General features: G+C 44.4%; 1 protein-coding gene across 2 annotated transcripts in view; it reads right to left on the minus strand.

Annotated features, from left to right (window-relative positions):
* ERN1 (endoplasmic reticulum to nucleus signaling 1) overlaps positions 1-12981 on the minus strand; it is an 81551-nt gene that overhangs the window by 61663 nt on the left and 6907 nt on the right. Inside the window, exon 1 of one of the 2 annotated variants that reach the window (XM_046675230.1) lies at positions 9591-9608. The exons of the other annotated variant lie outside the window; for it this stretch is intronic. Coding sequence (XP_046531186.1) covers positions 9591-9593 — 3 coding nt within the window. The 5' untranslated portion in view covers positions 9594-9608. Of the gene's footprint in view, positions 1-9590; positions 9609-12981 lie in introns of those variants that run through there. 2 annotated transcript variants of the gene reach the window in all.

Raw genomic sequence — 12981 nt, forward strand, 5'->3', positions numbered from 1 at the left:
TTTTTTTTTATTGAGGTCATAATAGTTTATAACATTCTGAAATCTCAGTTGTACATTATTATTTGGCAGCCACCATATAAATGTGCCCTTTCACCACTTGTGCCCACCCCCAAGCCTCCTTCCCCCCGGTACCCACTAAACTGTTCTCTTTGTCCGTAAGTTTGATTCACAGAAAAGATTTTTCTTTTAGGAGTACCACACCGATTTCCAGGATCTGTTCAGAGGCTGTCTTTTGGTTTTGTTTTTTCTTACTAATTTTTCATCTATGTTCATTGGATTACCGTTATATTGCATAATCCTAACTTTAGTTTTATTTATTTAAGGTTAAGAAAACCATTCCTCCAAACCAAGAATACTTGTATAACTCTAGCAAGGACACTGGCATGTTTCCAATAGAGTATCATTACACAATAGAGCGTGTACCTAAATTCCTGGAACCTCCAACCTGCCATCAAAGACCAGTCTGCCTTTTGCAGTGCAGGGGCTCCTCCCCAGGGCTCAAATCCACTGCACGGCTGGCCACAGCAGTCAAGTGAAGATAAAGTGACTTAGGAGTTCATTTTTGCTTGTTAATGACTACACATTATGGTATTACAGGTGAGGCTCAAAACAGGTATGCAAGTGAGGGAAGGATCACAGAAGAAAGATTTCTAAGGTATTTTGTTTTACTACTTAGGACACATGAAATCTTGAGAACAATTAAAGCTGCATGTCACCAAGTGTAGAATAATACATTTCAAATGGATTAGAATGTGCTAAGGAATCAGAACTTATAATTATTAACCTCAGCAATAATACTGGGAGGTGAGAAGAGCATTCTCTGCGGGCAATGTACCAATGCCAAAGGACCTAAAAGGGGAGGAAAGACAAGACTGCATGCGTGCACGTGTGGATGCAGTGAGGGAAGTGGTGTCTGATGGGTAAGAAAATAGAGGTGAGGGGTAATGGCAAACAGACGGGATTATTCTGCTGACTATAACTAGCCGAAAGCCACAGATGCAGGAGCTGATTTTCTTTTTTTAAGATTGGCACCTGAGCTAACATCTATTGCCAATCCTTTTTTTTTTCTTTTCTTCTTCTCCCCAAAGCCCCCAAGTACATAGTTGTATATTCTAGTTGTAGGTCCTTCTGGTTGTGCTCTGTGGGACGCCGCCTCAGCATGGCCTGATGAGCGGTGCTGGGTCTACACCCAGGACCCAAACTGGTGAAATCCTGGGCCGCCCAAGCAGAGTACAAGAACTTAACCACTTGCCCACCAGGCCGGCCCCTGGATGAGCTGATTTTAAGAGCTATCGGTAAGATACTTTCTGGCCCGCCATTGGGACACCAGTCCCATAGGGCACCACACACACGCAAAAGCACCTCAAGTCAACCTGTGCAGTACTACGTCAATTCAGCAGGAAGTGCCTCAGAATAGTATTTTGTAACGTAGTCCCTTGGCGAGCACTAAATGATATTCAAAAGAAGGACATCTGTGTCTACAATTCTGCTACTTGCAGCAGCATTATCTACTTCAGACTATAAACTCCAACAAAGCCTGGCTATTTGCAATTCTGGTTGCTTTACAGAAGTACCCAGCAGAGTACTGTCATTCTAATGCCATTTGATCACATGAAAGAAGACTGTGTCCCATGATGGCCAAAAAACCATCAAGAATTCACCAAAGCAGCCTAAGACTGAAATCAGCGCCCAGTAAATGCCAGCACACCCCCACTACATACAGATCTCTTGGTGAAAAATAAAGCCCACGTGAGTATCAGCCTCATACCAATCAGGAGAGTGGGCTAACCCAGCCGCTCCCACAGGCCTCCCTCTGAAGGCATCTTACGTTAAGGCCGGATGAGACAGATCCAACCCTGCTCCCCAGGCCCCAGCTCATCTACACATCTGATCCAACAGGAAAGTTCTCCTCTCCAAACACAGAGACTCCTAGACAGCCATCTGGGTAGCGACACAAAACTCACAGTATTTAGTCTCCTGTCTAGAGAATTGGGACAAAGATTAAGAACAGGTTTAAAACTAATAAATGGTGATATTAGACATTTTTTGTTTAATTGTGCCTATGTTTTAATGATTTCAGTCTACTACAGAATCATTCCAAATCCTGTTAGACTTCGTTTACCTGTGTGTAGGTCAGCAATAATCCATCAACCATATAGTTCCTGCTACCCAGCCTATCAGCTGTGTTTCCTGATATTAAGTCAACAAAGGTAACCATGACATTTGCTTTGGATGGGAGTCAAGTGTCTGGCTGGGATGCAGCAAAGGGCAAGGCCTAACTGAAGAGCTCTGTGTGGTTTCCAAACTAAGCAACTGAGAGAATTAAACTAGAATTTGTGGCAATTCTTGCGTGATGTAATTAACCACCACCCAAGACAGTTACAATTCTTCAGTTTAGGCCACCCATTTAATGGATCTGATAAAAGGTTCCTCATAAAACCACTTTATTCCTGGGTGCAAAGGTATGCTAATTTCACAACAGGTGAATATATTCCCTCCCCCACCAACTGGTTTAGGGGCCCCAGGCTAAATGTCTAAGTTCAAGCAGCTGGCAGTTCCATTTGTCTTCATGGTCCCCCTGCCATTAACTTATATTGACACCATGGGGGAGGAAACACATTTGGGCATGAAACCCTTTACTACACCATGGTCAAGGAAACAAGCCCTTGGTCTTAGGTGGTAGCCAATCTCTAAGGTCCCTAAGCATTTTATAGATACGACAACTAAAACTGAAGGTTTCACAATCACTTAGTGATTGAGATTTAGAATGCAGGTACTGCCACTATTATTTTGTTGTCTTCATTAAAGGGAAACAGCAGCAATTTAGATCTTGTAAAACTGGAGAAACGTATTAGGCTCACTTTCCTTAATGGAGCAGCATCAAAAACAAACTAAACTAATAAAGGTCTGACTTAGACTGTAAATTCCTAAGGGGACTACTAGCCTTAGGTAGAGCGAGATTTGATCCATTTGAGTATGTATACTCATCTGCAGCTAAACCTATTAGGAAGTCCTCATAGGAAAACCCCAAGAAAAAAAAAGACAATGAGACACCAAATTTTCAAGCCTGATAATAGCAACTATCTGCTGTCAATTTTGCTACTTGGTTAGCAATTTCTTTTTGGGGGAAGGGAACAGAAGGGGTCAAGCAGAAAGCGGATAAATCCTCTAGTTAAATAAAAATTATCTACAAACAACTATATTTATGACATAACTGCCACCTACACTTGCCAGATGTTGCCAAGCTTTAACGAAATCTAGTAGAGATACCCGACCAGACTGACTTCCCTTCATCAGAATCCCCATTGTCTGAAGTACGTATGAGGATTATCCGGTTCTCTACTGGCTCCGTCCTCCACAATACCACCCTCCCCTCTCCAATTAGCTGGATAGTCGTTCAAGTCCATGAGACTCCCGTACAACACAGATCAAACAGTAGGTTTGATCTGGGACATGTAATTTTAGAGATGAAAAGAGGTAAAGAGATCACCTTATCCCACTCTCTCATTTCACAGGAGAGGAAGTCAAGGCCCAGAGAGGTGAAGTGACTTGCCCAAGGCACCACAGACAGTTAACCATAGACACAGGACTGGAGGCAAGGTCTCCGCCTCCCCGTCTGGTCCTTTGCCCACTACACCACACTATAATTTCACTACTTTAAATCATGGTTCTCTGAGAACTATGAGCTTAAATTAACTTCAGGCCTGCAGCTCCCCTCTGAGTCCTTCTGGGGCAGATGAAGATCAGGACTCTGCTTTGATATGGGGGTAGGGTCTCTTGGATGAGAGCAAAACGTAGTTTGTAGATTCTACATAGACACCCAAGAACCCAAAAGACACTGCAAATTATACAGGGTGGGGGCTTTAAAAAATGTTCTGAATAAAAATTCCTGAGATCCCACTGTAGATCTAAGTGGGTGGGAAGAGCATCACGAAGAGTCAAAGGTCATACCCTTAGCCACCATAAAAGAATTACTGCAAGACACTTTTACCCAGCCCAGTCCTAATGGTTTTCAAAAAATGCATGGTGATTATGATGATGATGACGATGATGATAATACAGTAGCCACTGCCAATTCCTCTGACGAAGCGAGTCATTCCTTTCATGCCAGTGCTGAGGAAACGCACATTGCTGATTAGCACATGACAACTCCTTTGAACAGCAAGGACCATTTTAATGACCAAACATACACTGATGAGCCTCACGCAGGAAGCCATGACTGCTTCACTTAGTAGGAATAAGATGCTAACAAAAAAGGAAGGAAACACAGATCTGAATATTGACTTTTCCACATGAAAAAAAATCTTATGCCACCAGATTTCCATAATTTCAGCATAGGTTTCTATTTCCTAGGCACGTCTGAGAGGCAAATGTAAACATCTCTATGCAATTCTCACACATTTAGACAGAGATAGGAAAGCAGAAGAAACTGCTTGGAAGACTGTATCGGCACAACCAAATCTACAGAGTGGTGGTGCAAAAACTGAGGATGGAGAAAGAAGAGCAAAGCAAGAGGACCGGCCAAGATCGAACACCGCTGCCTCCTCCAGCTTATCAAGTGGTAGACACGAAACAGAAGCAAAAAAGAACTACCTGCAAGGAGACATCAAGCCTTTGGATTCAAGGCAGAAGCCCCTCCAGATACCAAGAACAGAACTCCCTCCTGAGAAAGGAGAAATGGCTGTCCAAGGCAGGGATGGGAGAGGGGACACGATTTTATAGGGCATTCTCTGCTGTCAACAGGCTCCATCCCTCTTCCTAAGTCACCGTCCTGGTCAGGCTTTTGCCTCATCTGGAGGTCATCCAATCTAATTGCCAATTTCTCCAGTTCAGAACAATAGCTTACAGGGGCATCTGAATTGTGGAGCAAAGCTTCCATATCAGCTTTTTCTTATGAAAACTGAGAAACAGCAACATCTCTTTAAATGCTAGGAAAGCAAAACAAATACTAAGAATTTCAAAGATAAGAGTTACGTAAATATTAAGGAAGATCTTTTTTTTTTTTAAAGATTGGTGCCTGAGCTAACATCTGTTGCCAATCTTTTTCTTCTTCTTCTTCTCCCCAAAGTCCCCCAGTGCATAGTTTATATTCTAGTTGTGAGTGTTTCTGGTTGTGCTATGAGGGACGCTGCCTCAGCGTGGCTTGATGAGGGGTGCCACGTCTATGCTCAGGATCCGAAGCAGAGCGCATGAACTCAACCATTTGGCCACAGGGCCAGCCCCAAGGAAGATCAATTTATTAAAGAAATTGATGCTAGCCAAAGACATCATCAGAAAGTAAACAAAACTCAAAAACCTGATTATCCACTCTGTCTCAAACCTCAATTACTCTCCATTTCTTACCCTCATGGGCAGACAGCAATAATAAAATAGCTGGTGCTGACGATCTGGAATAATTGAGAAAAGGTTAAAATATGTTTAGTTTGTGGTGCGTAAGAAGGAAGAAGAGAGGGGCTGGCCCCGTGGCCGAGTGGTTAAGTTCGCACGCTCCGCTGCAGGCGGCCCAGTGTTTCTTTGGTTCGAAACCTGGGTGCGGACATGACACTACTCATCAAACCACGCTGAGGCAGCGTCCCACATGCCACAACTAGAAGGACCCACAACGAAGAATATACAGCTATGTACTGGGGGGCTTTGGGGAGAAAAAGGAAAATAATAAAATCTTTATTAAAAAAAAAGAAAAAAGAAGGAAGAAGAGTATAACTGCTAAAAAGATTTTCACCAAATGGGACTACATTTTAAGTTCTAGGATTGTATTTGAATTACCAGGAAACTCACTTATGTAGTACCCCTCATTTTCTGATGATGCTGAACAATTCAACAAATATTTGTTAAGCCTCAATGTAGTGCCTGGGCAGTATAATGTGGCTGTTAGAAGGACAGACTCTGGAGCCAGACCCCCTGGGCAGTCACTTACCTCTGTGTGCCTTGGTTTTCTCACGTGTAAAATGGGGGAATAATAATAATACCTACTTCAAAGGGTTGTTGGGAGATTGAAATGAGTTAATACATGTAAAGCTCTTAGAACAGTGTCTAGTATACAGTGAGCACCGTGTGTCAGTTATTACGATGATTAATCAAGAACTATGTAAGACACTACAATCTAATCACAATAGAGATCTAATTCCTGCCCTTGAGGGGCTTACAGTCTAGTAAGGGACCATAGTCGTTAAATAATCACACAACAGAATGACAAACTGCAGTAAGTGCTATGAAAGAGACATACAGGGAACCATGAGAGCATAACAGGAGAAGTCAATCTGGTCTTATTTTGGGAGGTGAGAGATCACAACATCAAAAGTTTTCCTGAAGGAGTGACATTTGAGTTAGGATCTATAAGAAGGGGGAAAAGAAGGGAAGAACTTTCTAGGCACAGGTAACAGTCTGTGCAAAGGCCTTGAGGCTGAAGATAATCTACTGTGTTTGAGGACCTAGGGGGCCAGTACTGCTGGAGAGATATGTAGAGGAGCGAATGAAGAAGCAGGCAGAAGGCCAACTGTGTGCTCATACAGAGTGGGCCACAAAAAGCAGAATCTTCTTTACATGTCTGATCTGTTACCTATGCAGCCTGTAGGAAGAATAGAAAGGCGTGCACTGTTCATATCGGTGTAAAGCAAATCTGGAGGGAAAAAAACACTCCCCTAAGGTGAAGTGTTTGGTCTACCAAACACAACCTGTGTTCACACCCTAGGTGAGTCTTCTCTGGTGTTTTAATTTATCCCAATGTTAGACTAATGTTGCTTAGCTGGTTTACAGCCGAGTATGAGCATAACACACCAAGACTTCACGGGAGAGTTTACTAAGACTGTTTTTGTCATGAAATGTGGCCTACAGAACAAATTCCAACGCAAGGTCTCTTGCCTTCTGAGACCCCTCATCTGAGGGACTTGTCTGGGCAGCCACCGTGCACGGGATCAGAAGGCTCCTCGGAAAGCCGGAGGAGTGAAACGTGCCCCCTCCTCTCTTTCACTCTCCCCGGCGCTCCATCTCCCCAGTACCTGCAGTCGGGTCCAGGGCTATTGCTGCTACAGCAGGAAGAACGCCGGGGGGAACTAACCTCATGGAACAAGGTAAGTCACCAGATCACGATCTCAACGCTCAAGAAGGTTGGCAAGGATATGAAGGATTTATCAATCTCTTCCAGGCACTCCCTGTTTCACACTTCTTCCTGTTGGCCGGCTCACCTAGTCCAACTTACTTGCTAGTTCACTTATTTCAACCCCACCCTCAGGCTGGCCTCTCTTTTTTATCCTACAGATATACAGAAAGAAGGGTCCTGTTTTGAATAAGGCACTGGAGCCCCAAGTTCTATAAAACTCCTGCCCTCAAGGAGTTCACCACCTAAACAGCGTAATACAAGGGAAAAGACAGCAGGTTCCATGCCTGGGCCTCCTGAAAGCTGACCTGGCAGCGTGCCCAGGCCCTGCCCAGAGCAGATCCCTCAGATTCTGAGCCCACACTTCCCTGCCCAGTCTGCCTTCTCACTCCTTTACCTATCCTGTGTTCACATAACTCCAAAGCCTGTTAATCATCCTCTCAAAACTCCAAGTTACAAAAACCCAAAGTTCCTCAGGTACCCCCACAAGCCTGGCACATGCTCAACAGATGTTTTTTGAGTGAATGAAGCTCAAGAAAATGAAATGGTGCACAGGGATACGTGTTCTGGTTCAGGCTCTGGGCAAATAATTAAATTTCTCTGGGGATCAGTTTCCAGTTCTGTAAAGTAAGAAGACTGGGATGGAGGATGCCTTTTAGCTCAGAAGTACAAAGACCCATGACTTACCAGGTCCTCATCTCTCCTCAGGCTTTACTGTGGATTCTTCCAGTCCTACCAATCAAAACATGCCCAAAACCCACCAAGAATTTGAGAGAGTCTAGAGGTCTTCATGCCTTTGAACAGAGTCATCCCCGATCCTGGTCTTTCAACATCCCGGTATCTCCACTTATCTTGAAATATTGCAACACTGGAAATTAGTAATAATCTGATTCATTTTAAGGTTCAGGGTGGGGAAAAGAAATACCATAGGAATCAACTAATGTTACATGAGAGGAGGTGGGTGACTCGCAAGTATACACATATGCTATAGACTCTAAACCCAACCATCTCCTAAACCCAAAGGGAGATCTCTATTCTTCTCCAAACCACAAATCAGATAAGGGACTGAACTTTACCCAGGCACCGAAAGCCCCAGAGATTTCTAAGTACTGAACCATCAGATCAAGATGACTTCAGGTTGGTTTTAGAAGCAACTGTGGTTTGGTTCCGTCAGTTGAGTACCAAAACTACAGATAAACTTGTTCTTAATCTCTCTGTATAAAGGAAACCGTTTTCTTCTTTCTAAAAACAGACCACAACAAGTAGAAAATGAACCCTAACAGACGATAGGATGAGGTCACTGGATTGTTCAGAGAAAAATGACGTCTTAGAGGTCAGAGATTCCCCGAACCTGGCTTTACCTCTTTCCTGCAGTTTTTGAATTTATCTAAGGAGATCCTATAAATACTTCTACAATGGAGAAAACTATTTAATTTTGTTTGTAAATATATATACAGCACATGTGTATTTGGGAGCAGAACTATCACAAAAATCGAAGAACTGCTGGCCCTGTCCCCTGAGTCGTGGGGGTTTCTGATGTTTCACTGGCAGGATTTTAAACTTTCTCTTGTTATGTTATCATCAAAAACTGACAACAGTTAAACTCAATACCTCACATTTGCTCAGGATTTTCAAACACACGTGAGCTGTCACCACCAGTCCTCCAGAAGATTAGACGAGACACAAACTGCAGGGCAGATCTGTATATGAATCCCAAGGCTCAGTGCAGCAAGGCCACTCGGAGGGGCTCTAGTCTAGGAGAGCACGGTGGTCAGGGGAGGCCCCACACTTCAGCTGGGCCCCAGCGGACAGGCGAGTGATACCTGATAAAACCACAACCCATTGCTGTGGCAAATTCCAGGCCCCCATCTCCCGTGCCCTGCTCTACCTTTTCTTTCTTTCCACGGAACCTTATCACCCTCTCACATTCTATATATTTATGCATTTATCATGTTACTGTTTCTGGTCTGTCTCTGCCAAGTAGATGTACGTTTCATGAGGGCAGAAGTCTTTGATCTGTTCATTAACGTGTCCCAAGTACCTTGAACAGTGCTTGGCATATGATATGTACCCAATAAAACTGGTGAATGAACAAATGGATGAACAGATGGAATCTCCAACACACAGGAACGAGGAAGCTGGGAGGCTCAAAGCAAAGCAGCGGCCCCGTCTTCATCCCCTCAGGTGAGTGTGGACGTGAAGCTGTACAGCTGGGTGTCTGGTCCCTTTAACCTAAATGGTATTCCTCATTTGGGAAGACGTTTAGAAACAGGCCCACTGAAGAGATTTTATAGTTGTGTGGCCCTGTTTTATGGATGGGGAAACAACTCATTTGTCCAAAGTCTCCCAGCCAGCTAGTACCAAACCCCTCATCTCCCAACTGCCACCCACTGCAAGAACCCGTTTGTATCATATGGGTCAAAACACGGATGAAAACAAAAGACCAAAAGACTGAGACTATAAACAACATTTCAAAACAGCTAAAACGACAAACCATGCCTCCTGTCTCCTTGAGGAGTGCAGAGCTGGAGCTGCCATTGGAGATGTCCCTTCAACATGAAGTTCGGTCAGGAAGCACAGTCCTGGTCCCGCGTTTCCCACCTCTGCTAGGCCAGGTGCCCAGCCCTGTTCAGAGGCTGTCTTCAAAGAGTGACCTCCCAATTCTACTGACATTTGTCAACACTGGTCCGGCCCAGTCAATGTGACACTCAGAAGTGAGTTTCCTCTTGTTTCTAACCAAGCTATTAGTGTTCTCTGAGTAGCAAGTGAAGTCAGTCCTGTCACTGAGACAGCTGACTGGCCCTCTCCTGCAGTCGGCAGTCAGGCCTTTAAACTGTGCACCTGCTGCAGAAACCCTTCAGGCTGTGAGGCTGACGCCTATCCAGATGACAGGGAGGCGAGTGTCACAAATCCATGTGCACTCTCCGAGGATTTGCCTCCAACACACGCATCCTCACCTCACAGGAACGTTCCTTTTGTTTATATGCTTCATTCTTGTACTTTAACCATCAGGCTTACTCCTTCCACAAACTTCTTCCATCCCACTCACCTTAGCTACTTCACTCTGGCTACAGAAGGCTCTTTTGAAACTCGGAGGATGATTGTATGCGCCAGGGTCCTGTGAAGGAACCTGGACAACAGCACTGCTTCGATTCCTTTGGTCTCTTCATACACGGAGAAGGCAAAAGTACTAAGTAAGCCTAAGTGTAACTTTAAATAATTCTAAACATCTTAGAATTCATTAACTAAGTGTATTTGAATATAAGGCCAGTTATCAGTTAAAGCTGTTTTTTAAAAAAGCAATTTCAGTAGTTAGTACGCAAAGAAAAAATATCCATCTGTCTGGAATTACTTGCTCTTTAAAAGTTGGGTAATATAGCCTGTGAGAAAAAACATAACGCTAGTTCTGCCGCTAACTAGCAGGCTGTATCAATTCTCACTTCTCTACAAAAGGAGCCAAAAGCTGCCTCTGGTCTGGCCTGGCACTTTGTGATATTACAGGGCCCAGGCAGACACATGTGCTCTGTCCAGGATTAAGGCACAGGAATTACATGTGGCCTCATGGCTGCACATTAGAGTCACCTGGGGCTTAAAAAAATTTTTTTTTAAAGAAAGGACGCCAGCCTCCACGCCTACAGATTCTGATATCATTCACCTGGGGTGGGGCCTGGGCACAGAGTTTTTAAAAAGCTCCCGAGGTGACTCCAGGTAACTAACTCAGCCAGAGCTGAAAAGCACTGCGTCAAGTCACACACGCCCAGCTGCAGCTGTGGCCCTCTGCACAGATGTTTCTTTCACTCCCAGAGGCCCCTCAGCAGTCACAGGCCATTTGCTGTAAGAGAAAAGAGATCTGATTCAGTTTGGTCAACAAACTTCTCCGACCCACCTGGAAATCTATGACAATTCAGGTTCTGGGGATTTGACGGCACTCTTTGTTCCTAAAATGTATGAAAAAATTCAGTTTCCATGCCAAAATGTCTGTAGCCTAGACAAACAATTATTCCCTAATCTGAAATAGAGGGGGGAAATAATCCACTAGAGAAAAGGGTGATTTTGAATTCTAAGTATAAATTAGCCTACTAACTAGGGAAATCATGTTGAACACATGGAGGACAACCCTGGATCAAGGTTCATTTCTTAATAGTGAAACATCATGCTGAGTGAAAAATGAAACTGACTTGGAATAATCACAAACCATTTATCTCCTGGGGTTTGGCAATAGAAAAATTATTCTCATTATTGATATGAGGAGCCCATCCAGAGGGCAGCACACACTATGGGTCATGTCCACCCATGCAAGTGCCCTGGAAGCCCCTCTCGTTCTGTAGAAAGAAACACTACTGATGAGATCCCATTAAAGAATACAGATTACAGCTAAAGCAATATCTTTCTCTCCCTCAAAAATCCACAATCCACTTGCCTGATGATAAAACAGCTCCTTGTTTTATTGGTCTTAAAGAGCCTCAAAGAGGAATTCAATTATTTGCTGAGTGCCCACTGCAGTGGGTAGCATGCTAAACGCCACAGAGAATACAGATAAGCAGGACAGGGTCCCTGCCCTCTAGGACAAACCAGTAAGAGAAGTGCAACACTCGCCACCCAGGGCATCTTCCTGGCCCCTTCTCTCTCCCTCATTACACTCTTCTGAGACCCACCTAAGCTAACCTGAGTCCCTCCATTGTGGTCCAAGGGCCAAGGCTACTCTCTCTCTCCTGACATCACAGACCCAGTTCCTGGTGCCAGAACTGCTTGGGAGGTGGGGGCTAGCAGGCATCTGCAAAGGAAAAGTCCCCGGGCCCAGCCTAATAATTAGTGAGTTTCATCTTTTCAGGATTCCTTGCTAGAGGTTGTGACTGCACTATGAAAGAGCAACTTTGGTTAAGGCCTTCTAAGATATGAACTTTCAGTTTTGCTATTTCAGAAACATCTCTGGGTGAGATCTTACTGACAAACATGCACCTGCTTGGATATTATTAGACTTCAAGCAAAGAAACGACCTTAAACTGTGAATTAGGTTTAAGGGCCTCAATCTCCGCTCTCCGAGATCGCTGGCTCCAGAGTTGAAAACGGTCAATCTCCCTGATGAAGATTCTCAGGGGAAGGCAGTGTTTCCAACTCAAAGCTGCATCTTCTACTACTGAAACAAAGGGTAAGAGGCCACGACCCTCACAAGAGGAACAAGAGACAAGAGCACGATCTGAGCATTTTCCTGAAGCTTACAAGGAAATCTACTTTCTTCTCTTCCCGGTCCTTCTCTAGGTCCCGTCCCTCATTACAACATGGCTTGGTCACCTCCTCATGGTGTGACTTGGGTAGCTGGACTGATTTGTTCTAACAAATGCACCAGAATATAAGCACCGCAGGGGCTGCTCTTCAAAGCGAAGCAGGAGGATTAGGTTCAAGGTTCAGTTCCACCACTGACGCATGACCTTGAACAGGTCACCAGCCCTCTCTGGCCTCAGCTTCCTCAACTGCCTGCTCTGGGGAACAGGACAAGGCATGAGTATTCAACTCGGGAAGGGAACATGATGCCTGAGAGGGTGGATATGCCACAAACACCACCCTCCAAGATTCTACTGTGCTCCCACTGCTCCCGACGGATGCGCATGCCATTCCTTGGGGGGGGGGGGGGGGGGATGCCGAGACTCACTGGAGTAGACCAGCAGGACCCTTCCAGCAGTCTAAAATACTGATTCTAGTTACCTTGGGGGCTATACACTTACTCGCATATGCTCCTTGCTCACAATATTTCTGGAATTTTTTTGGAAATTCCCTTCAAAGAATATACTTTTGAATCCCCCAAGTGGTAGGAAGTCTTTAGTTGGTTTTTGAAAACAACCAAAAATCAAATCCAAGTGTCCTCAATAAATTGTGCAATCAAGCTG

The sequence above is a fragment of the Equus quagga genome, chromosome 11 (genome assembly GCF_021613505.1).
Source record: "Equus quagga isolate Etosha38 chromosome 11, UCLA_HA_Equagga_1.0, whole genome shotgun sequence".
Lineage (NCBI taxonomy): Eukaryota > Metazoa > Chordata > Mammalia > Perissodactyla > Equidae > Equus > Equus quagga.